The 27268-nt window shown below is 45.0% G+C and overlaps 1 protein-coding gene across 2 annotated transcripts in view; it reads right to left on the reverse strand.

The window, feature by feature from the left end:
* Positions 1-27268, reverse strand: part of WDFY4 (WDFY family member 4) — an 821140-nt gene that overhangs the window by 99461 nt on the left and 694411 nt on the right. For both annotated transcript variants that reach the window (XM_085608765.1, XM_085608766.1), the window contains 2 exons: positions 7088-7241; positions 2608-2699 (listed from right to left, as the gene is read on the reverse strand). In XM_085608765.1, the coding sequence (XP_085464891.1) occupies positions 2608-2699; positions 7088-7241 (246 nt within the window). The remainder of the gene's footprint in view (positions 1-2607; positions 2700-7087; positions 7242-27268) is intronic.

A 27268-nucleotide genomic window follows, 5' to 3' on the forward strand; every position in this document is an offset into this window, starting at 1 on the left:
ATGGGATTCGTGGACTTATGGCCATGAGGGTGGATGTTAGGTTAATATTACACAGACAGCTCCCAGAACCGTCACTGGCAGGAGGGTGTTAAAAGGATGCAGGGGTGTGCATAAAAAACAACCAAAGCGATCACTGTTCGTGACTTATTCCTTACAAGGTGCACTTGTGTCTTTTCTAAGGGCTGCAAATGACAGGTTTTCATAGTTCCAGGGGCGTAGCTTGGTCAGTAAGACTGGGGGTGTGAGCTTCAGATTTTCCGACAATCACGCTGGCATATCATGGTAATTATTATATGAGAAGCAGAGCATTAGGGGGACTTAAGTGCCAGTGGAAAGGGAAAGGAGTGTGCATTGTCACACAGCATTTTGTAAAATACCCATGTTCTAAGACCTTCAAAACGGAAGAGTGCGTGTGTTTTTCTCTGACTGTTTAAAAATCCCTGGTGAAATCCGACAGAGAGCTTACCATACCCGACTGAAAGCCACTGTACCCAACTATTTACTAAATAATACATTTAGTAGGGGGTATAACACCCCTCGTGAAGCTGCGCCCCTGAGTAGTTCCCAATATTCTTGGCAGGATGGATAAATTGATCTTACCAGCATTTGTACTCGTCATCCAAGGGTCACTAGATGTTAGCAGCGAGCGTTCAACTCAATGAAACATTTGGCACCCCTTTCTATGAAATAATGGAAGTGGGGTCGAAAGACCACATTGGGCGATTTCCTACATTATTGCACCGCTCAGTGTAGCCTCATTTCACACCATTAGGCTGCACATTTGGGTTGCCCGAAACACTGTGGCTCTCACATGTTTGTGGATGGATCAGAGGTTTTTTTTGGCAGTTTTATGCAGCGCGAACTCGACCCGAAACATCAGAGCCCATTACACGAGTAACACTTGCATTACAGATGGACACATTCAATTTTTTTTTCATAGGGACGGAGAGATTAAATCATTTGCCCAGAAACACAGGATGCTTGAGGCTCCCATCAGACTCGAACCTGGTTCCCCAACTTTAAAGTCGGAGGCTCCAGGCGGTTAGCGACATCCTCTCCCAAGAGAGAGCCACAAGGTTAGCGATAATTGCAGCATGCCCCATGGCTCGCTGGCAAAATTGAGCAGGTCAAACCTGTCGAAGTTTTCCTTGGGAAAAGGCTATGAAAATATCGGTGCATTCCGATGTTGGTTCTAAAAAGCACTAAAGTCTGCATGTAATCACTCATTTGGGTGCGTAAAACTCGTAGTCTTCCTCTTGAGACTGACCCAGAGCAACACAGAGGGAAAAACACAAAAGAAGGAAGGGAAAGACGGGGAAGAGCGACAAATAAAATAAATAAATCAGGGATGAAAAAGAGCCTGAAAAGTGAATTAAAAGGGAGGCAGGAAGTGTCTGGTGGCTGTTGAGAAAGGCACAATCAACTATGTAACTATATAGCCTTGGTATTCGGCATCGACCCCCATTCATTCTGCAAAGAGGATGGTTCAGAGCTGGGCCAAGATCTCCCTCTTGTGGAGAGATGGGGAACTCCTCATAGTTCTCTAACATCTTCCAGTGCCCGCCCTCCAAATCTTTCTCCTGCACCTTTTGCTTCATGAGTCTCACGACTTCAAGTCAGTCCTTCTCAAGCCACTTCCAGTTTCCTCACCACAGTTTTCTCCTGTCATCTTTTTTTTTCTGCCCTCACGTTTCAGCAAGGGGTGTACGAAATTTGTGTAATGTGCTTTCATGAAATTAAGTATAATATCTGGAAAATGACGCTATACTACTTGCAAGTGTATGAAAAGCAGTACCCTTAAAAGCAAAATGCGTCCTCGTGTCAATTTTTTAATGCGCGGTCGCATTTCGTGCTTAAAAATAATGTGAAAAATGCAATTGCACTGAACAATAGCCGCCTTGGTTTTGCTTGTTCGTGTTGTTTCCGTGCTATATTTTTACCGCGAACTGCGATGTAATTACATGCCTGGCATAATGTCATCATTTCGGGACTTTTTTCGTAATGCAAAATTCCCAAAATATGGGAATTACGGTGGCATATTTTAAATTTGTACCACGCCTAACTTCAGCTGTCTGCCCTCTAACCCAAGCACTCCAAAAGTCATACTTACAAAATGTCTAAAATGCCCCTTCTCTCAAAATACAAATTCCGCAGTTACACAAACAAAATCCACCGATATTCACGCGTTTCCTTTTTTAAAATAAACCACGGAATCAGTTTTTCTTTTCTAATATGCTCGATTACGTCAGTAGGACTTTAGAACGGTACAAGGTACCACAATGATACCTGTCAACATGGCCCCTGTCACGAGGGACACTTTTCAACACTTTTCATACTGATGGTTATACACCCAAGATTAGAAACGGCGATAACACAACGCCCATAACGCAAGGCACTCGTACATTATTAAACAAATAAAACATAACTTGTGAAGGTGTGACAAAGGCGTGGTCGCTAGGCAACTACCCAGTACGCAGAAGTCGGGATCTGTTTCACCTCCCCTCCGACTCCTGCTTCTGAGACGCTCCCTGTCCTAGAAACTCTGCTCAGGTGAAGCCACGTGCAGTCTATGACCAGATACCCGAGATGTACTCCCTCCTCGATTACCTGTCTGTGTAACCTGATGAAGGCGTCAGGATCCCCGTCAGCCCACGGAGGCAGCAACACGTCGCCCAGCACGGTCCCGTCCTGCATGGTGCCTGCAGAAGAAGGGCGAGGAGTTAACAAATAAGAAACGTCACAGCACAGTCACATAAGGGCATTGCACCTTTTAGCACTCTATGGGTTCAAGTGACTGGTGCTGCACAACACTGCCTGACACCTGTCTCGCTGGATGAGTCCAGGAGACTGGCACAAATGTCCCCTGTTCCCTTTAGTGATGGGTGGGTTTAGGCACTGGCACCGAGAGGCACTGCCAGCCACCTCTTGGTAGGATTATCAGAGACTCCCTATCATGAGGGACACTGGGGATATTTACAAGCGAATGGCGCCACGCTCCGCCATTCTGAAAACGCAGGGATGAGCTGTATTTACAAAGATACAGCACATCTGTGCGTTTTCCTAATCGCTAAATTAAGCTGCCTTGAGCCAACACAGGTACCCTTGCACCAACACAGGCACCCTTACACCAACGCAGGCACCCTTGCACCATTGTGCAAGGGTGCCTGTGTTGATTGAAATGATTGTTTATGTGCAGGAAAGTGTCCCTTCCTGCACGTGCTCACTAATGGTGATTTGAAACTTCTATGTGTGCTGCATTGTGAAGCATCCATAGAAGTTGCAAATTGTCATTTTTGTAATGATTGTTTATGTGCAGGAAGGGACGCAGTGTGTTTTGCTGTTTCTGTGTGCTGCACAATGCAGCATACATAGAAACAGCATAAAAGAGGAGAAATAAAGCATTTCTCCTCGTTTCGCCATGTTAAGACCAGGTTTTCCCTGGTCTTAATTTTGGCGCTGCTTCCTATTTAAGCTACCCTTGTCAATAGGGGGCAGCATCAAAATCAATGGGTGTTGCGGCGGAACACCCACCGTTACACCCACTGCCCCCCTTCCATGCTAAGTATAGCGTGAAAGGGTGCCTTATTCACAAGGCGGCACTAAGCACCATTTAAGGAGCTTAAAGCTGCCTTGTAAATAAGGTAAAGCCCCTATTGCCACAGGAACGTAGTTAAAAGTAACATTCCTGTGGCAATAGGGGCAATATGAACCAAGAATACAGCTCCCAGAATGCACCCGGTTATTAACAAAAAAAAGCCCAGAACTGGAAACGGTGCCACTAGTGACAAGGCTTCATCTAGTAACCTTATGCCTTGGCCTAGGAGGCTAATAGGTGTTTACAATTGTAAACTAATGTTTACGGGCACAAATGTCTTAATTTATGCCAGGCAGCTACCCGCAAAAGGATATCAGTCTGGCGAGAATGATTTTAGTACTGGTAATGCCTCGTCACAAGCGTGCAGGATAACGCCGATGATAATCCACGCGTGGGGAGTGTGAGGAGTGGGATGAGCAAAGCGTGGTTTGCCTTGGAAGATTGTGAAGGCCCACAAATGCCTATCGAACTCTCCCACCCTGGGCATGCACAGAGGTTTACTCCAGCAGAGGGGCTTGAGTAACCCTCCTTCTAAGGTGGGAAGAAAACAGGAAACGTCCACTACAACGCGGCTGTTTCCACGCATAACAGTAACCACGCATGCATTACAACGCATGAGTGGTTACCACGAAAAGCCTTTACCACGCATACCTTTACTACGAGATACAAAGGTAATATTAAAAAAGGACGGTTGGGGGGGTTTCCCCCCCACAAAAAAAAACAAACCTGATTCCATCGATGTGAAGGCAATCGGCGTCGTACCGTCGTTAGATGAAACGGAAAGACACTTCCGCTTCCTCTTTACGACGTGCGACACAGATTGGAAGAGCTTCCAGAGAAGAGAGGACATAGCGAGGTAAGGGGGAATTTAGTTTAAGTAATTAATGAGGGGGACGTGTAGCGAAGGGGAAAATTTAAGGGTTTGTGGGTGGGGGACTCGCACAGGGAAACATTTTTAATGTTGAGGGGAGGGGAATTTATTAGAAGAAAAAGGGGTGGGGGGGTTGCACAAGGGTATTATTAAAAAAATAAAAAGAACATTTACCACGAAAATGCCTTTACCGATATGCGTGGTAAATGCATTTTCGTGGTAAATGTTATTCGTGGTAACGGCATTCGCGTTGTAACGCATGCGTAGTAAAGGCATGCGTTGCAACGGAATGCATTGTAATGACATACAACCGAAGGAAACGGATCACCCACAAACCTGGTGGGATGGTAGGAGTTCCTCCAAGAGGCAAATGTTTGACAGCGGAGAAAAATAAAAATATGCACGTGCTGCCTCAACACAGGGCATACTGGTACAGAATGCATAATTACATAAGAAAAATATAACATCCTATGAAGAATCACGAGTCACTAGTGCACATGGAGAGCTGCAACTTTCCACAGCTTTTCAAGTGCACTACTGTTGATTTTTGAAACATGGGAAAATAGTAAAATGTCACCCTTGAGGAGCGAACTTCCTACGAGTGCCGATCGAAGGCTCTTTTTGTCAGCAGCACTCATGGAGCTGGCTTTCGCTAAGACTCTAGTTTAGATCAGCTGGCCTGGAATACAGAGACTATAACCAGGGCCACTGGAATTATGCAGCAGGAGAGGGCCAAATTATGGGGCAGGGTTGAGTCAATTATGTGGCAAGAAAAGCCAAATTATGCGGCACTATGCTGCACATTTTGCGATAGTATTACTTCATTCTTTCATCATTTTTAAATTTGTTAACACAGGGCATTATTTGTGCCTCTTTAGTACTAGTGTAACACTCAAATATAGCAATAAGCTACAGAAAGGTGACAATGTTTGAAAAGTGCCTACCACTGCGCGGCAACATGTGTCGCAGCTTCGTTAGTTTGAACTTTTGAACAGTTTGGGCTAGAAACAATTTTCTGGGGGGTTAACATCTGCAGATTATGCAGTAGATGATGGATTATGTGGCAAATGCGGCACATCCATAATTATGCGAAAATCACTGCATCCGCACAATCGCATAATTCGGGCAGCCCTTACTATAACATCAGTTTGTGACCTTCTTAAGCATGGGTGAGCAGGAGTCATTGCTAACTACCCTCTTGATCGTTAAGGTTTTGTACTCTTCCGCAGCTTGGAATGAGATAAAATTATGTTTTATCTGCTCATATTCTCATTGCACAGGTAAAAACTAGTTCTGACAACACTTGGTTTCAGTTCGACTTATTAATTGTGAACTGCCCTTTTCTCTCAGGCACTGAAATGAATTCTTTATTTGTTAACTATTGTATAGAGGTGGGCGCGCTAACAAATTTACCAGGGCCAGCTGAGCCAGAGCTGAGCCAAGGTTTGCCACGTAAATCATAGAACAAACATAAGAGAACATAATATAAAGTCTCTCCAAAAGAAAAAAATGCATTTCTTTAACATGTGGATGATTTGCCATTAATACATCACATTACAGCACTGCACTGTGAAGTACTTATTTAAAGTAAGATTTTTTAACAGAACTTATTAGACCTATTCCTGCCCCCACCCTGTCGAGAGTGCCATTAGTGAACCAAGAGACAAGACAGTGGTCATGTGAAAACTGTATGTGGCCCAGATTCTTATACACAGAGAGCATCATTATAGTCTATTAAATCAAACACATGAGTTTATTTTAAACAGCTGATATTCCGAATGAAAGTGTATGGAAAGACTTCTGAAGCTGGAACTTTACATTTAAAATCGCTAGAGTTGGGTGGAATGAGAGTTCCATAGCAGGTGGGTTCACACCTGATTTTACTTCATTTGATCCTGCCCCTTGCTGGCACATCTTTACTCTTGCAAACTAGCCCTTATTTGTAAAGTGATGTAACACAAAAAGATAGAGTCCCTGCAATCTATATTGAGAGCTCTGCAAAATAGATCGAGGGGTCCCACCACTGCTAATATATTCAGGTATGAGTACTTAGTAAAAACACAACTCAGCTAGAAGAAGCAATGGATGTCATGCAAGGATCGAAACATTGAGGAGCTGTTAGTCTGGATTTCCTTCCGGAGGACTGAAAAAAGACTTCTCTGATCCCTAATGTTAGCCCCCGGTGCACTCTGTTAATAACCCTTTTCAACCGCACAATGCTCTAAAGTCATGAAGTCAAGCAGTGCTTGTGAAGTCAATGACGTGGAGTGCAGAACTGACCACCCACCCTCGCTCGTCATCTGTGATGCCAAACATGCCCCGTTCCACTACTTCAGTGCAGTGTAAATAAATGCCCCTTTGATCCAGTGGACCCAACCATTCCTTTTCAACGGGGATTGTCCATGTACTCAGCAGATACAGTTGGTGACATATAAAGATGCCGCCCCATCACCCCTGGCTCGCTTCCTTGGTCTCAGCCACACCCACCGGGCCACATTACTCCATGTCCTCATCTTCTCAATGTTTGTTTCTCTCTTGGCAAGCATAGATTTTTCCACCCACCTTGGTGTGTTCGAGATGCCGTGAACGATAGATTTAAGTGCTGAAATCCATACACTTACCAAACTGACAGTGGTTGGCATTGGTCAGGAATTCGGGCAGGTAGAAAAACTCAGGGGTGAGCTCCCGGATGTCACTCATGTTCGCTCTAGAGGCTGAACTCCATGCACCCTTCACACTGTGGAACATCCGGTCTGCGACATCGAAGGTCCCACCCTGAGAGAACAGAGACATTTCCATCAGAACTCTAATGAGGGAAAATCGCACCTACTGAGATCCCTCACATCTCTAGAACGAGATGACAGCGACTGAGTGCACCATCACACCTTTGGAGAGAACTCACACATATATACAGAGGCTTGAAAATCTACTGCAAAAGGCATATTAATGTGTGAGAAATACACCCCATTTAATGCTTGAGAAAACACTTCCCGTATAGGCTCAAAACAAAAACAACACCCTCACAACCACACAACCTACACTCTGTAGCTTGCTATCCGTGTAGGTAAGCTCTTCCACACCCCATGTAGGGGTAGAAGGTGCTATTCTAATGCTACAATACAACACAAAGAGATGCCACACATATTGAGGCAGATATCACACAAACGGAGAGACGTCACGTGTACTGAAGGAAAGTGTACACGTAAAGAGAGAGATGTTTATTTTGGGAAATATAGTACCTATGAGATAAACATCATGAGTATAGGTGGAGGAAACCTGTATATGTATATATATATATTCCACAGACTGTTTCAAGTGATTAGCTGGGAGCTCATTAAATCCTTTTACCATACCGGGAGCATGTGTCCTGCTTGCTTTGTAGTGAAGGTGAGCGTTGGAGTGAATATATATATATATATATATATATATATATATATATATATATATATATATATATATATATATATATATATATATATTCACTGAAAAAAACATAGGTTTCAGGGGCGTTATAGTTAGCTGGACTTTTCACTCGTACAAAACCATTGAAATTCCCCCGATATAGTTAGTTCAGCTAACTATAATTTGGGCGCCCGCAATGCACTGCTGATGACGTCACATATTACATCACTCATGACATGGTCAGTGACATCACTCATGACATCTCAAATGACATCACTGATGACATCATCCTTGTGATAGAGTGGCAGACCTCCTCTCCCCCTAATATAACCTTTGATACACACATTCAAAAATAGAAACAAAAATTTTCAAAACAATGGACATACCAATATCAGTTACAACAACCTATTCAGTAATTCTAAGATCCACATACACATCCACTCATTCACCAACAGTCTTATACAGTCACTCATACATGTACTCACTCATCATATGTACTCATACACCTATACATCCTGTTACACAACGCCACTCATTCATAGAGTTACTCACACACATAGTCCCTCATGCTAATAAAGAATCAAACATCCATTTACTTGCATATACAGTTATACACACACCACCACACTTACTTCTACAGAAACTTACACATACTTAGTCTTTTAAACAATCACTTATAGAAACACATACTTATTCATACAGGAACTCTTTCAATCTCTCACTCTCACATATACTCGCTTATATACACCAATAGTCACATATACTAGTTTAAAACATATGTAGTTACTCATAAAGACACTATTGAGACAGTCATTCACTCACTAACACACCCATGCACACACTCATCCACCCATACAGTCCTGCACACATGCTGTCTTCAACGCATACAAACAGTGAGTCACTCATTCATGCACTTATGCACTATGTAATACCCCTCACCGAACCATACAGACACTCTCAGACACTCATACTGATACTCAAAAAACCAACTAATAACCTATATAGACACTCATGTAGCTACTCACCAACCCATGCAGCCACTTATACACAAAGTGAGAGACTGATACAGATATTTACATATTTAAACATTACTCACTAAGCCATGTATTCACTAAGATACACTTCATCAGTCAGTTATACAATCAATTTTTCAAAAACAAATCATCCATTTAGACACTTATATACCCATTTATTCTTCCATCGACCTTGAGATATACATATATAAAACATATGTAATTTTCAGAAAAACACACATTCACTGAATGATGTCATCAGTGATGTCATTTGAGATGTCATCAGTGATGTCATGAGTGATGTCACTGACCATGTCATGAGTGATGTAATATGTGACGTCATCAGCAGTGCATTGCGGGCGCGCGAGTTATAGTTAGCTGAACTAACTATAACGGGGGAATTTCAATGGTTTTGTACGAGTGAAAAGTCCAGCTAACTATAACGCCCCTGAAACCTATGGTTTTCTCAGTGAATTTCTAAGGTTTTTTAAATGCTAATTCCTAACTATAACGTGCCTGAAACCTATGGTTTTTTCAGTGAATTTCAAAGGTTTTTTAAATGCTAATTTCTAACTATGCCTACAGAGATAGGACATGTGAAGAAAGAAGAAAAAACGCACGGAAAGAAAAAAAAGAAACGCAGAAAGAAGCAACAGAAGTCCTCAAAGACGAAGAAAAGTGCAGGAAGAAGGATAACGTGCAGAAAGAAGAAACAGAAGAGCAGAAAGAAGCCTTGTTGCAAAATCATCCTGTACCCTCAACTTTTTCAGACGGATACTGATGTTAACTGAGTCTGACTAACCAGTCCTAGAGCCAGTGCTATGTTAAAAGACACTCAGAATACAGTGAAAACACCTACATACACTAGGGAACACTATGCTTTGGGGTCCCCCTGTGATCAGCATGTCCTCCTCTGTAAGCCCCTAGTATATAATAGGGCAGGGGATTAAAACTACCTCTTAAAACGCGCCACAGGGCGTGTTTGCACACGTCACCTCAGGCCCCGTCCCCTCACTTCCCCACTGTGTAAACACGCCCTGTGGCCGTTTTAAGTTGGGAGATTAAGTCCCCTTGAATCCTGAGGGTCCCTAGGGTCCAACTAGACCACTAGGTACCTCCAGTAAGCGCCACAGAGCTGCGTTGCAGAGAGATGTAAAAAGGGGCACGGCCTAGACCACCTCTCTGCAACGCAGCGCAGTGGCGCTTACTGGAAGCACCTGGTGGGCTAGTTTGCCCCCAGGGTCCCTCAGGATTGAAGGGGAATTATTTCCCCAACTTAAAACGCGCCACAGGGCTTGTTTGCACATGTTAACTCAGGCCCTGTCCCCTCCCTTCACCACTGTGTAAACACGCCCTGTGGCCATTTTTAGTTTGGAGATTACGTTTATTTGAATCCTGAGGGTCCCTAGGGTCCAACTAGCCCACTAGGTACCTCCAGTAAGCGCCACAGAGCTGCATTGCAGAGAGGTGTAAAAAGTGGCACGTCCTGGACCACCTCTCTGCAACGCAGCTCAGTGGCGCTTACTGGAAGCACCTGGTGGGCTAGTTAGCCCCCAGGGGCCCTCAGGATTGAAGGGGAATTATTTTCCCAACTTAAAATGTGCCATAGGGCGTGTTTGCACACGTCACCTCAGGCCCCGTCCCCTCCCTTCCCCACTGTGTAAACACGCCCTGTGGCCGTTTTTTAAGTTGGGAGATTAAGTCCCCTTGAATCCTGAGGATCCCTAGGGGCAAAATAGCCCAGTAGGTACGTCCAGTAAGCGCCATTGCAGAGAGGTGTAAAAAGGGGCATGGCCTGCACCACCTCTCTGCAACGCAGAGCAGTGGCGCTTACTGGAAGCACCTGGTGGGCTAGTTGGCCCCCAGGGTCCCTCAGGATTGAAAGGGAATTATTTCCCCAACTTAAAACGCGCCACAGGGCGTGTTTGCACACGTCACCTCAGGCCCCGTCCCCTCCCTTCACCACTGTGTAAACGCGCCCTGTGGCCGTTCTAAGTTAAGAGATTAAGTCCCCTTGAATCCTAAGGGTCAAACTAGCCCACTAGGTACCTCCAGTAAGCGCCACAGAGCTGCGTTGCATAGAGGTGTAAAAAGGGGCGTGGCCTCAGAACACCTGTCTGCAACGCAGCTTCCTGGCGCATACTGGAGATACCTGTTGGGCTAGTTGGCCCTTAGGGACCCTCAGTATTGAAGGGGAATTAATTCCCCAACTTACAACTGGCCAGGGGGTGCGTTTGCAGAGTGCTGCAAGGAGGGGACGTGGCCTCCGGCGCGATGCCGGTCTTTTATTATTATTTTTTTTTAAGGAGGGCTGTGTGGCCCCCCTTCTTTTTCTAATTTACTGGCCCTGGGGACCCCATCCCCCAGGGCCAGCACCCTAATTTTTTTTGTTGAAAAAAATTAATTTGGCCCTCCCAAGGCCTTAATCGGCCCCGGGGACCCCAACCCCCGGGTCATGGCCTTTTTTAATTCTTTAGGAGGGGGCTGCGTTGCCCCCCTCCTCAGGCCACTTATGGCCCCGGGGACCCCATCCCCCGGGGCCGGCCTTTGTTTTTTATTATTTTAAAAAAATATATGTTTATAGAAACACCTAGGACATGCTGGACAAACCGTATGTACCTATCACCATAACGATTTGCGTGATATTCATTAAAAGGCGACTATGCATAGAATGAATCCACATGGAATGTATTTACACCGCTAGTGAAGGTCTGACGTATCTGATGCCCTACCATGCCTAATCCCGGCGCCCCCGCCGGTGGGTACTCTCCAAGTAGACACCCTTGTCGTTTATTTATACAAACATGGGTAGCTATTGACGGGCACATTTAATATACACGCACACCAAGCCATTCAAAGGGGATTCGACAAAAATTCGACCAAACTATGCAAGAAACCCTCCTCACGGTTATTAAAACACACATCCACCGCCGGATGTGTAATACTTTTTATTTTACTCTCTGGAAAGGAGACGAACCTCACTTGAGAGTTACAGCGTGCTCCTGGCTGAGCCCAATGCTGTGTTACACCCATCAGTGCCCGCAGAGTGCCTCAAACCTCTGTGTTGTATTCCACCAGCTAGTGCGTATGCTATGACACTCTCTAGCCCATGTGCACTGTAACACCACCCCGTGAATATGTCATGCCACACTTGCCTTCGCACGGGTTATATTGCCCCATCTAACGTGCCTTCCTCGATGCCTATGTTATAACGCACAGCGCTATGCCATACATATTACAATCTGGGATCCATATCTTTGTCACAGTGCATATGCAACATCACACTCCCCATCACATATTTGATGTTACAACTTTAGAGACTAGTTAGGTTACACAACACTGCCCTGTGCATATTACACTCCAAGGCGCATATCGCATAGCATGCGCTAGTGCCTGTGCTATCTCGCGCTCTCCAATGAATCTGTCATTGCGCACAATGTATTGCATATTATAGTTCATGCCCCGGTTCATCTTATATCACACATTTTGGTGCATAGTTGATACAATATACTATATCTAGTTTTCATTTTCAATCGTGCTCTCAGGACTATGTTCTATATAACACTGCGTCCACCTACCCTTTTCACGGGCATTACATTTTTATGGGGGTGGAGGGTCAGGGGGTGTTTCTGCCAAGTGAGCCCGGAGTCACAGTCACAAACGTCCTCTTCTTCCTGAATAAAGTGAGATTATGCTGCATACTTGTTCATATTTTAAGTAGTTCGCACAGACACACATTTTAAAAACAATAAAGTTCCTAATAGCCACCGTCTATGAACAGTTAGCTTGCTGCCCCATCCACCTCCTCCCTATCCTCTGTTGTCTGAATCCATGGACTAGCCTCCTCCCTCCTGCCATGCATGGTCTGATGTGCTGCCACTGCCCTCCATTTAGCATGATGTACCAGTCCACTCCTCCTGCCCTCCATTGCCCAATTCTATGGCCCATCATTGACCTCCTGCTTAGCCTCTGTGCTTAGCTTGCTGCCCCTATTCTCCTTCCCCCTGCTCTCCGATGTCTTTGTGCAGGCCCCTGCTCCATCCCTTTTGCCCACCATGTTCCATGGACCTGCCACTCCTATCTACTCTGAGTGTTCTGTTGAGCTGCCACTCCCCTCCCACCTGCCTAGCATTGTCAGATGACTGTAACCTGTCCCTGCCACCTCCACCCTGCCTGTCCACATGCCATGTCCCCATCCCCTTCCTCCTGTCCTCCATGGTCCATTTTACTGCCACACCCTTCTGCCCTCCCTGGTCTGTTGTGCTGCAACTGCTCCTCCTGCCTGCCCCGCACGGTCTGTTGTGAGGCCCCTTCCCCTGAACTCTCTTGTCTGTGCCCAGGTCCTGACCCTCCCTTCTATCCTCCATGGTCCTTTGTGCATGCCCCTGCACCCTCCTTCTTGCCCATCATAGCCATTGTGCTGCCACTAACCCTCCCGCTTGTCATGCATGGTCTTCTGTGCTGCCATGGGCCCTCCCACCTTCCCTGTGTGGTCAGCTAGCTGCCCCTGACCCCCTCCCACCTTCCCTCCATGGTCTGTGTGTATGCCATCATAGTCTCATTGTTGCTCTCCATGGTGTGTCTTGTTTCTAGTGCCCATTCTGCCTGACCTCCATGGTCATCTTGTTGCTCCTGCCGTGCCCCCTTGCCCCCTGCCCTCTGTTTCCATGTGCAGACCCCTATTCCCTCCCTCCTGGCTTGTCTGTTCCATTGTAATGCCCCTGATCCGTCCCTCCTGCCCTTTATGGTCTGTTATGCTGCAGCTTTCTCTCCTGTCTGTCCATTATGGTCAGCTAGCTACCATTGCCTCTTTCCCCTCTGTTCTCTGTTGTCCATGTGCATGGTCCTGTCCCCTCCCTCTATGGATTGTTGTGCTGCACTCCCGTCCCGCATGCGCTGTGTGGTGTATTGTGCTGCTGCAAACCCTGATGCCTTCCCTGTAGGGTCAGTTTGGGGCACCTCTCCATGTCCCTCCAGTCCTCTGTTATCGGAGTCCATGTCCCTACCCCAATTCCTCCTGCCTACCATGATCCAATGTACCATACTTGCGAACATTTTGAACTTGGTAAGAGGGAGATTTTGAAAAAAAACTGGGGTAATGATTTTCCCCTTTGAGTTACATTGAAAAAGAGGAGATTGTAGACAGGAGACAGATCAAATAAAGCCCATTTGAGCTTAAAAACATTGGACGTTTCCTGGCTGAAACGGGTCTGTTGGCATGTATGGTTGTACTACCACTGCCTCTTCCTTCTGCCCACAATGGTCTATTATATTGCCACAGCCTCTCTTGCCAGTCCTGTATTGTTGGTTTGATGCCCCTGCCCCCTTTCCACTGCCCTCCATAGTCTGTTGTGCTGCCACTGCCCTTCCTGCCTGCCCAGTGTGGTCAAATGGTTGCCTCTGCACTCTCCTACCTGCCTTCAGTTTTCAAAGTCAGTGCCCCTGGCCTCTGCATCTCAACAGTATCCCAATGAACAACTAGATTGCTAACATTCTATATTTATTACAAAAGTGTGGAACGCCTGACGTCATCTTGATGTGATCAAAACTGTAATACCTAGAGTATTTCCTTTAGAAATTACATATATGAGAGGGTCTTATTTGCATCAAAATTATGGTTAGTGCTCTAAAAAACTAAAATGAGGACATATTTTCTGAGGTTTCAAATAGCGACAAAGAACTTTTAAATTATTTGTCATCTTTATGTTTTTTTTATCCAGTTGACCACTTGATTAAATGTTGCACCTAGGGGAGAGGATGTGGTGTTACTTCCAGAGCTGCAGACTTTGCAAGTGGGGAACCAGGTTGGAGTTCTGCTTCAGCTCAACATTCTGTGATTCTGGTCAAATCACTTAATCTCCCCATGTCTACAACCAAAATGAATTTGATCTTGTGTGATGTAACCAATGCTCATGTAAAGCACTCCAATACCTGACAAGGCTGCACTATATAAAACTGCAAATACACAAAAAATAAGTGTTTTGCACACTTCTGTCATTGGGCTACATGTGGGCTACATCTGGGTGATATTTGTGCTGCATTTGGGCTCTTTTGTCTCTGGTGGCCATCTTGGGAGATTTATTTGTTATGAAGTTTCCTAATTTCCTCATTTACTGCAGTCTCCTCAGTAGGAAATGCTTTCAGTTTTTTACTTTGAATCCATCAAGAAGGTATTCAGATATGTCACACATTTGCCATAAATTCTGAATGTTAGCACTCTAGTTGCTCATTAGATCACTGTAGTAAAGCTACTGCTCACCACGGAAGTCGGCTGCTGGTATTAAAAGTGTATGTTTCAGTATGCATGTCAGAATTTTTTTATGAAATAGAAGAGGATTTGAGAAGACAAAATGTGTCCTAATTTTTCTTTCTGCAGAACTATCATAATTTCTATGGGAAAATGAACCCCCTCATTTTGTTCCTTTGTAAATTAAATGTTTTAAGTGTTACCACTTTATTCCAATCAAGATGGCTTCAGGTGTGCCATACTTTTGTCATAAGTAAGACTGTTAGCGCTCTAGTTGTTCGTTAGAACACTCTGGGACATTCTGTCATTGGGCTATACTTGGGCTACATCTGGGTGATATTTGGGCTACATTTGGGCTCTTTTGTCTCTGGTGGCCATCTTGGGCGATTTATTTGTTATGAGGTTTCCTAATTTCCTCATTTACTGCAGTCTCCTCAGTAGGAAATACTTTCAGTTTTTTACTTTGGTTCCATCTAGAAGGCATTCAGATGTGTCACACATTTGCCATAAATTCAGAATGTTAGCACTCTAGTTGCTTATTAGATCACTGTAGTAAAGCTACTGCTCACCATGGAAGTCTGCTGCTGGTATTGAAAGTGCATGTTTCAGTCTGCATGTCAGAATATTTTTATGAAATAGAAGAGGATTTGAGAAGTCACTCAAAATGTGCCCTAATTTTTCTTTCTGCAGCACTAATCATACTTTCTATGGCAAAATGAACCCCCTTATTTTGTTCCTTTTTAAATTAAATGTTTTAAGAGTTACCACTTTATTCCAACCAAGATGGCTTCAGGTGTGCCATACGTTTGTCATAAGTAGGACTGTTAGCGCTCTAGTTGTTCTTTAGAACACTCTGGGGAGCTGCAGTAGAACACAAAGGAATCAACTGACAGTCTCTGCCCTTGTTGGATGTACATGTTTTACTGAGAATGTCAGACTTCATTCTCACATGACTGAGAAAGATAATGTGAATTTACATAAAATATGCTCTCAGTTTAGCTTATAGATCACCTTCCAAACCTCTGTGGGAAAAGCATGAGAAAATAGTTTTCTCTCAAACATGATTCATGATATCACAGCAGAAGGCTTTTTCACATGGTAAAATCACCTTAGAACACACCACAATTCCTAAAATGAGTATGGTACCGTCAACAAATGATTTATAATGTAACTAAAGTCTTAAAACCTTCTATTAACTGCAATGCTTTTTAATGAGGTGCTATCATGTATATTGGTCCCAAGATGGCTGCCAACACTTCTTGGATGAAGTGCTGACAGCCAATCAGATCTCACGATGAGATGTGTGGTTAGGCTCCGCCCAGATATATATGTGATTTTACTTTTGATTTTCTCAGGAACTACTGAACGGATTTACACCATTTAAGCAAAAGGCACGAGTCTGAACTGAGGACTACTTCTTTGCCAAATTTGGTGTAATTCCGTTCAGCACTTCGGGCTGTAGCTGTGTCAACAGGTCCTATGTGAAAATGCATGGGGAAAACGCGTTTTGGGACCCCCCTTTTTTCTCGTCCCCGTTTGACAAATCACCGTACAATTTTCAGGATAGGAGCGGTTCGGAGCTGGCCAAAAGTTTGGAAAATTTCACGAAAATTCATCAATCGACGCTAACGTTACTCCAAATAGAATGTTGCGGATTTCCTATGGAAAATAGGTCCTAACTATAACTACCTACTGGCGACTGCCAGTAGGTAATATATGTATACATATATATATCGAGAGAGAGAGAGAGAGAGAGAGAGAGAGAGAGAGAGAGAGATCTACTCTTGTCAGTAGACTAGTCTGGAATGCTAGTTACCTAGGGAATTGGAACTTACCAGCTGCAACGTAAATCCCAAATTGCCATAACTAGTCTACCGGGGCGTCCTTGATGCCAGCCACAAGTTAGATTCCATTAACCCATCAGAACAATAACATTTTGACCATGTGTAGTAGGAACCTGTGTGACTAAACATTTACCCAACTTTGTTTATCATTGATTTGACTTGATTAGGACTTTGGCCGATTTATCAACATTGCCAGATAAGGAACTTCACCCTTGTGGAGAGGCTCAGGAGTGAGTGCCCTAAGGGGATCTTGTTAACTTTGAAGCCTGTGTCTGCTCTCTGCAGCATCCCTGGTGAACTGAACCATGAACAGGAACCAGAACTGTTCAGCAGACTGAAGAATAGGGTCCCTGTATCAAAATTATATCTTGCAATATCTCTTGAATGGTTAGGATGTAACCTTCATTCTTTTATATTTCATACTGTCTACATTTGGAAGGTATGTATAAAAATGCTATTTCCATTCATGTAATGCTTAATTTGAACTAACAGTTTCAGGTGGGGCCCACCTGCAGTCAGTTTTGTAGACTGGCACTTATTTTACTTCTTCAGACTTCGACACAGAGAAAGAAAGTTACAAAAAACACAAGAAGGAAAGTAAGAGGAAGACACACAACTGTGGCAAAAGAAGAAAGCAGAAACCTGTAAGAGTGAGATAAAGGGGCTGGGAGTGTCTGGTAGGAAGAGGAATGAGGGGGATTCAGGACTACACAGCATTGGCATTCTGTAGGCAGACATTCAATAGCGCTCAACGCAGGCCTCTGAGCAAAACTGTGGGCCCCAGCACTTTTTATTTTACAAATTAAGCACTAAATTCCCATACTAACCCTGAATGGACACGTATATTGAGTGTATTGAGTGTGTGCCTACACAAACATGCATGTATGCCTGTGAAGGCGTGTGTAACATTTAGGTTGAACTGCATCCTATGACTGAAGAGGGGTGAAACCGGTCCTAGGATGCTTGTTTCCGGTCCAGGGAGGACCTGGCTTGGCAATTCAGGCTGGACTGTTCCCATGAGGCACAGGGTCAAGACTGATTTGCATATGGCCAGGTCTAAACTGGGGTGGCATGGTGAGCAAAAGAATGATGGATTTAACCCAGATCTCTTGACTGGGGGTGAATGTTTTGATTTGTTCTGCATTCCGTCCATCAATTGTGTGTCTTTTGCTTTCTTGCCCTAAGTGGGCCAGGTATGCTCAGACGTGAGTCCTGGGCTCACTGTGCCACTGAAATCAAGATATCCTGGCTGAAGAGAGGTGAAACCCCGAAACCGGTCCTAGGATGCTTGTTTCCGGTCCAGGGAAGACCTGGCCTGGCAATTCGGGCTGGACTGTTCCCATGAGGCACAGGGTCAAGACTGATTTGGAAATGGCCAGGTCTAAACTGGGGTGGCATGGTGAGCAAAAGAATGATGGATTTAACCCAGATCTCTTGACTGGGGGTGAATGTTTTGATTTGTTCTGCATTCCGTCCATCAATTGTGTGTCTTTTGCTTTCTTGCCCTAAGTGGGCCAGGTATGCTCAGACGTGAGTCCTGGGCTCACTGTGCCACTGGAATCAAGCTATCCTGGCTGCAGAGGGATGAAACCCCGAAACCGGTCCTAGGATGCTTGTTTCCAGTCCAGGGAGGACCTGGCTAGGCAATTCGGGCTGGACTCCTTCCCATGAGGCACAGGGTCAAGACTGATTTGCATATGGCCAGGTCCAAACTGGGGTGGCATGGTGAGCAAAAGAATGATGGATTTAACCTAGATCTCTTGACTGGGGGTGAATGTTTTGATTTGTTCTGCATTCCATCCATCAATTGTGTGTCTTTTGCATGTTCTCCATGCAGGCTGCAATGCAGCCTGCACGAAGAAGGGGAAAGTGCACATGACTGTTTTGGGTGGCCCGAGAGGTCCGACCAAACAGTCAGTACGCACAGGAGTGTTTTACCACTCATTTCCTGCATATCCGCCCGCCCCCTCACGCACTGCTGCTGCACGAGAAAAAAATAAAATGATAATAACATTCTGTTATTATCTTTTTATTTTTCCCTTTCTTTGCTACTCCTGGCAGTGGGGCGATACTCCTCCGCCTTAGTCCACTGGGGACTGTCACATGCCTGTTTCAATAATCAGAGAGCACTGGAAAGGTCACTGTTAAAATCTGCCCATTCATTGTGTCATGAAATGTAAGAAAAGGAGAACCACACATATTGCTGGCCTAGAAATACCTCTCAAGCTGCAGCATAATGGTGACACCATCGTATGACATGAAATTGAGAGTAAGATCCAAGTAAATGTACTCAGTGTTCTGGCGGCAAATCAACAAACACAACTTGTACACTTCTGGTTCTGACCACTACAGCAGAAAATAAACTTAGTAAAGGTGATGCTGCCAAGGAGCAAGTCCAGTGAAAGATCAATGGTATTATGTCTGGTAGAGACATTTTTCTATTATAAATAGCCCAAGGTCCAGCCTAGGGCAGCTCTTCCTTTAGGCAAATGTATTGAGGAGATTCTCTACTTTAACGCCTCCTGCACCTGGTCACAATTAAGAATGTCCATCGTAAACCACCACCAATAAGTTACTGCAAATTCCGTAGTCATCACCTTTAGTTATGTAGCCTTTAATATGCATGCTTTTACCACGATTATGTCTTTACCACCTGTGCCTTTACAAAGAATTAATGATGAATGCATAAGCATGGTATTGGTTTAAGTGGTGGGACCCCCAACCGAGTGTTTGCTGTGGCTGAGGACCTCCTAACTGACCATCTCTAGGGGTGTGCGGAGGGTAAATTGACCCAGAAGACTGATGGTGAGAAACTACTAAAATGGCAGCGGTCTGATACTGTTGAAGCTGTCGCCATCTGCACAGCTGGGTTAGCGCCCCAGGCAACGGCTTCCTCTGAATGTACCTGCTAACTTACCCGAGGGCATACAGCGCAATATATGAGGGTGTCAATGTCTTGCAGCCGGCGTCCCTGCCCTTGTCAAGGCCCCCAGAGAAGAAAAGCTACAGTAGCGGGACAGCCTTGAGACAGCGCACCGGAGGAGGCTCTGAGAGTGGCGCATGATATACTGCAGATATGCCTGCAGGTACGGAGGAGCTGAGACACCCCTGGTCTAAGCCCCTTGCAGGCTAAGTGGTGGGTGCGTTGGCATGAGAGAGGAGCACGGGGCAAGAGGGCATGTTTTCCACCTAAACTGCCACTGTGGCAGCTACCTCCAAAACGGAGCCGCTGAGCTGCCTGATTGTTTCCCGAGTGCAGTTTTTCTGTGTTACAATTTCCTTTTAAAAGTTTGCGTGGAAGTGGTATGCGTGGTTATTGCATGCACTTTAAGGGTGCTTTATAGTGTGTGTGTGTGTGTGTGTGTGTGTGTGTGTGGGCGTATGTGTGTGTGTGTGTGTGTGTGGGCGTATGTATGTGTGTGTGTGTATAGTACAGATTTTTACTGAGGTGAGCTATTGGGCAGTGCATAGTTTGGGATCTTTATCTGGTTTAGTAGTACTGTCATTGTGGGTTCAGTCATAGTGTTCATGACAGTCCCCTAGCTCCCATAAAACTGAAAAGTTTTGACAGAAGCTCTAAGGCTCTATCAAAGAGTTCTGGAATGCTCTGAGGAAGGATGCAGAAAAAACAATTGGACCTGGATCTTTATTACAGGCAGCCACCATAGGCTGCTTTTGAACACATGTGATGAGATAGCAGCTTCTAGCTCTTTGTGCTTCTCTTGTGGTATCTTGTGGGGGGTGTTATAATTTGCAAAATACAAGTTCTGAAGGATCCTCATTGAAGGACTCATATCTGTAGAGAGAAGAACAGTATGTGACAAATGTATTAGCTATGTCTCATGTTGGGGTATGAAGATTCCTCCTTTTTCTCATATTTCTTACATATAATTACAAGTTTGTGTTAATTTCAATTTGTAACCTAAGAGTCAATCAACCTTTCCACCTTTCTCATAACATTTTCATTGCCGTGTCCCCCAACTGGAAATGTTCTAACTACCTGTTGACGTATGTGGGGTCCACTATTTTTTAGCATTACCATTGGTCTTGTATTGTGATTCTAGCTACCGGATGTCAGACTCTCGCTCCGATTTGTTTTAATCATATAGCCTCTTCCTATAAGTGGACATGTGGGGTAATATTTCCCCTCTTATGGCTGCTTTCACAGCATCCCATGTTGTATTCAATGATAAACTCCTCTGTATCATTCTCTGCACAATAATGGCTCAGGGTCTGTACAAAAGAACTTCTCAAAACAATGCCCCTAAATGCTATCTCATTGAGGCACTAATGTGGTTCGAGGGAAGCCTTAGGAAGTTGTATGCCTAGGGTCATAGTGATAGGGGAATACTCAGAGAGGACCTCTATTTCAATTTTAGTATCCAAGAGAGTGGGAAGTATTTCTCTAGATACTAGAAAGAAGTCTATCCTAAAGAGCATCTTATGGATTTCTAATACTGTTCTTGTGGATGTTGCACAAGCCACATATCGTACAGCCTCTTGTCACTAATGACCCTTACCAATCAGTCAGGTACTTGTTGGGCAATCCATCTAAACTATTTTCCAGAACTGTGTTAAAATCTGAATCCACCACCAGTTATCCTAGGGGTAACAATGCTGTATAGAATTGATTCCTATCATCATTGGACCATGGATTCAAAACATTGTAATAATCTGATCTCTCAGGCATCCCTCACTCCGATCGCTCTTCCCAATTTGTATTTGGTAGTTGAATTAAGATTAAACTGAAATCCTCTCCTCAATAAGATTGAAATTCCGTTTGTTTTAGAATTGATGTCACCATGACATTGGTTGAGGTACTAATACGACCTAAGTGTTGGAGCATCTCATTTCAGTAGATTAGATAGTTGCGGCAGTGCCACATCAGTCTCATGTAGCCATTTTGGTATCACTCACCTCTCTGAAGCAGATTTTAACCTCTGCACATTTAAGGAGATCATAAGTTGGTTACCCATTTCTAAGTATTGTTGAAAGGAAACAGTTTTTTGCAGGTGGTTTTCCACCCACGTTTTCCCCCCATATGGACTGCTAGCTGCTGGTTCTTCGACTCTGAGAGTACCCTGAGGCCTTCTAATCAAACCTCAGTGCCAGTGGTCCAAGCCATTACAAAGTGTATGTCAAACTAGCTATCCCCAATTGGCAAGGTCTGACTAACTTATAAGTCTGTATTATATGGTACCCAGGTCATGTAAGACAGAGAATCCGTCCAGACTTGCAACACTGCTTGTGACAACCTGCTTGCGGCAATGTACAAAATGGCTCCCAGCCTGCCACTGTAGATTGGAAGGGCAGCGGTAACACTGCTATTTCAACCTTATCATTTAAACTAATGGCAAAGCCTCCACTTCCCTTAACAACATATGTGAGTCTCTCCTAAGGAAGGCCTATTGAGCCCTAAGGCAGGGAGCTGTGCTGTATATTATTTAGTAGGACATGTATTTTTCAATATATGTTTTAACAGCAACACTTCTAAATTGTTGTTTTGCTGTGGAAGGAATGATAGCCCCATTGGCTAACACAGGGTTACCGGCTGACCTCTCGGCACGGCTAACACTTGAATGGGGCTGCCTAGATGGGAGCTGTAAGGTATCAAATTAATCGTTGCATTAAACCAGACTTGATGCCCAAGTCGAATTTAATGTCTCTTTTAGAAAGTTGCCACTATGTGACTCAGTTAGTCCAATGGCCTCACACTGTCACTGGCCAACAGCTAGCTTCATGCCCACCTGGAAAGTTGGGTGAACAACTCCCAGGCTTAAGAAAAAAAGCAGCCTGCTGCCGGGTGAGGTGTTATCTCTCCTTCGCAGGAAGCCACCCAGGGTGTTAGCCCAAAAGGCCAGCTTCAAAGGCGAAGCTGCCTTTGGTGGGAAAATGGCATTTACCTTCCCGAGGGGCTGCCCTTTGTTCAGGTAGACAGGCTGGAGACGAGAGGAGAGAGGATAGACAAGTGCCCAAAACTGCCAAGCTCCTCACATCTGAGGTAGGGTCCGACATCTTAAGAGTGGGAAGAATAGTGCACTCACTCTGGGATTGCTAGATGCCACACACAGCTGGAAAGTCATCACCAAGAGGGAGGGGACCTGGTAGCCCATTGGCTAGTGACCGCATATTCACCTCCAGAACACTTTCTGAGAATAAATATGGCACCCCTAGCACCCTGACCCACAGTTCATGTCAGAACTGGAACAAGGACTGAAGGACTGCCCTCCTGTCCCTTGTACTGAACAAAAAGAGGCTGCACTGTATGCTGGACTGCACCTGTTGCATCTTGTGCTAGCAAAGAGAAGACTGTGCCTATGGCTCCTTGCTTGGGGAAACTTCATGCCCCAGCCCCAGGAGTGACTCAAAGGAACAGAGGACTGATCACCAGGAAGCTGCAGCAGGGTCAGCACAACTGAAGTAGCCCACATCAGCAAGTTGGTAGCCACTACGGAAGATTCGCCAAGCTCCTCACATCTGAGGTAGGGTCCGACATCTTAAGAGTGGGAAGAATAGTGCACTCACTCTGGGATTGCTAGATGCCACACACAGCTGGAAAGTCATCACCAAGAGGGAGGGGACCTGGTAGCCCATTGGCTAGTGACCGCATATTCACCTCCAGAACACTTTCTGAGAATAAATATGGCACCCCTAGCACCCTGACCCACAGTTCATGTCAGAACTGGAACAAGGACTGAAGGACTGCCCTCCTGTCCCTTGTACTGAACAAAAAGAGGCTGCACTGTATGCTGGACTGCACCTGTTGCATCTTGTGCTAGCAAAGAGAAGACTGTGCCTATGGCTCCTTGCTTGGGGAAACTTCATGCCCCAGCCCCAGGAGTGACTCAAAGGAACAGAGGACTGATCACCAGGAAGCTGCAGCAGGGTCAGCACAACTGAAGTAGCCCACATCAGCAAGTTGGTAGCCACTACGGAAGATTCGCTACTAGCTGCCATTGGGCACCCCAAGAGACCGATCCTTGATGCCCAAATGTTGCATCAGAGTTGGCCGGACCCAGGAGTGCCACCTGAGTCCAGACTGGTCACCCAAGAGGGATACCAACCCCTATCAAAGGATATCACTAGGACCACTGTGGACAAAGACCGATAGCCGCTGCTGAAAGATGACTTCAAGGGACCCCGACCTCTATGGCCAAAGTTGCCCCACCTGACCCGTGGACTAAGTAATAACCGCAAAGGCAACCCGTCGACCGCACAGCACCTGGAGCATCCTTGAGCATCTTCATCTCCTTCAGCCGCAACATCAGGACCACTCCATTGAAATCTATGGATGTCGTGCTGTAAAGTTTGGAACTGGACTGGAAAACATTCTGGTGGCCAGGTAACTGTCCAAATCTACCCCACTGGCCCCCAAGACCTTCTCCCTGTCGTATTTGGTTGCCCAAGCCGGACCGGAGTAGCCGGACTAACTTTAACAAACTTTTCAAAAGTTTACCAACTTTACAGCCGTTGGATAAAAGATGACATTTTCTTTAAAAATCTGTATCTCTGGAACCCCTAGTAGATGTTGTTCATCTTGGACTCTAAGAAGTCATAAAAATATAATCTACCTATATAAATTGGAGTCGTATTTCTTTTGTGTTCATATTTCGTTATTTGGTACTGTGAAAGGCTTTACACTAGTTCCTTTATTCAAGCATTGCTGCTCAGAGCAATAGCTACCCAGGGTTGAGCTTAAGGTTGCACAAATGAACCTTACTAGATAGTTTTTGCGAGTGCATTCCATGGTAAGGTCGCACAGCCATGCCATATAATACAGCCAAATCCTCACAATTGTAAATTGGCAGGCTAAAGCTCTGGCTATGCTAGCACTCCAGGCGTGTGTGATTTAGACTATCTGTGTGCAGCGGTTTTGCCTACAGGAGCAGCTGTGTGAGGATCAATGCCATGAGTGCACACTGTGAATTAATCCATTGTCCGTAACTGCAACTTAGCATTATGAAAATCTAAACCAAACATTACCAGTGCTTTTATCAAGTTTTAGAAACTATTAAAAATTTTGCACACATCAGTGTGCGTCACCTAGTTGGGCTGTACCCATATAACTCAAAGAACGGAGTCCAGTCTAGCTCAGCAAGAAAGGATGCCCCCACAACCAATATCCCGAATCCCTTGTATGGGTGGAGTAACCCCCAACTACCTCTTCCTCACATCATCTATTCAGGATGTTCGAAGGATACAACAGGGCATTAAAACAAATTGTCATCATTTCAAGTCTAATCGGAAGACCCCTTCGGGGATAAGGAGGCAAAATGTCAATAAAAGCATTTTAGTTGTCACCCGATGAGTTGGGAAGTGTCTCCAGTGTTGCTTCCAGCCAACATTCTTTTTCTTTTCTATGCTCTCTGCGGGTTTTCAGCCATGTCCAGTCTCATCTTGCAGTGTTGCTGCCTCCTCTTTTGCTTTCTGGATCTGCAAAGTTAAACAGCTTTTCCGTTCTAGGACCAGAAAGGTGGAGAAACCCTAAGTATCCTGTCTAATTCAGTTGGAAAGTCATCAGTTTCAATCAGGATATGGCAAAAGAGTGCCACAACATGTCGTTCCAAGTCTGTGCTTGCCTCTTAAGGGTTGATGTCTCTGATTCTAACATTGCTGTTTTCGCCATCATTAAGCTTTTCTGACAAATTAGTTTATTGTTTTTTCAGTCCGCCAACCTCTACCCCAGCACATTTTGGTCACGCATTGCTCTGTGACCAAAGTTTCAATGTTGTTAATTCTATTTTCAGAGTTTTTAATATTATGGTCCAAATCCCAAATAGACTTTGCTGTGTCTTGTCTCAGGGAGGTCAGTTCTGGCTTAAACTCCTTGAATATGTAAATGTGCCCCTTGTTGTGGAAGACTGGGTCTCATTTGGGTCCAGGTGGTGTCAATCTCTGCCGGATCTTGAGAGCCTTAAGTGTCTCCTTGATATTTCTTGTCCTTTTTTTGAGAGCAGAGAAGGTCCTAATGGGCAAGGGTTTAAGTTGCTCAACTCTTGAGGATGCGCTAATGTCTATGAAGGGTATCTTACATTTACCCTGGGACATGCTCTCTTTGATGTAGTTTAATGTAGGGTAGCCTGAATCTCAAAAGCTCCCCTACCAGACCCAGCTGTAACCATGGGATAGCGATCTGTAGATAGACTCCATAGGTTGCAATGTAAGGGCTCTAGAATGGCTCTTTAGATGTTAAACGCAGGTAATTTAGCTTACAGGTACAAAGGGTGTAATTCTTGCTGTATGGAGAGTCTGGATCTCTGGATCAATCCCAGTGGAGCTGTTGCCACTCTCGAAAGTGGTAGCACCCTAGTAAGAGTTGGTGGGGTAAGCTCCACGTCCTTTGGAAACAAGGGCTGGATTTAGCATCTCCTTCCTATCAAGGCTCACCTCTTTTAAATGCTCTTGAGTTGCACTCCTTTCTCCAGACGTCTACCTCTGGTGCCAGCTCCTGTATCACCTTACAGTGGAAGTGCTCCACTGGACGACCGGTTAAATCGCTGTTTCAGCCTCAGCTCCCAGTCCAGTAAAGCCTGATGCCCCTTGCCGCCCTTGAATCATCTTGAGTGATCTAAGTGCCTACCAATTCCGCTGGATCTAACAACGTGGTACGCACACCATCAAAGCCAACACTGCCTCTGGCCTCCTCATCGCCTGTACACTTTTGAAGAGGAAGTAAGTAAACCCCGCCCGACCCTCTCAGGCCTAGCACCACTTAGGTCATTCAATGTCCATAGCAAATCAAATTCATTCCAGGGCTCAGCAGTCTGTCTTCCCTCTGAGGCTGTCTGCACAGTGTTGTGGCTCTCCCCTCCCTCAGATCACCAGCCTCACTGCCTTCTTCCAAGCCGGGAATGGCCACCATGTTGCAACCTCTGCCAATGTCCCGGAGCAGCTTTGTCTTCTGTCAGCAGTCATTGGTGTCTTCCATTAGACCATCCTGCATCTCCTGACTTTCCCTGGCCATTGGACGGGGTCTGCTGTTAATTCTGGGAAGCCCGGCTCGCTCACAGGAGTCTTGACTACTGCATCAAACCAGAGCTCAGTGAATACACATCTTGCTGAATCCTTTACCTGGCAATGCCCTTCCCCACATACTTCATTTTGTTTTAAAAAACAAGCACCTAACATGTAGAAGCATAAGGCCAGATGTAAGAAGATGTGATTGCAATATACTGGTCGCAATTTGCAACCAGTATTTTTGTGACTACTAATGTTTTGCAAACCAAGCTAATATTAATAGGTCGGTTAGCAAAATAAGGATTCCGAGTGGGTCGCAATCTCACCTACCTCATCACT

Source organism: Triturus cristatus, chromosome 1_2, assembly GCF_964204655.1.
Source record: "Triturus cristatus chromosome 1_2, aTriCri1.1, whole genome shotgun sequence".
Classification (NCBI taxonomy): Eukaryota; Metazoa; Chordata; class Amphibia; order Caudata; family Salamandridae; genus Triturus; species Triturus cristatus.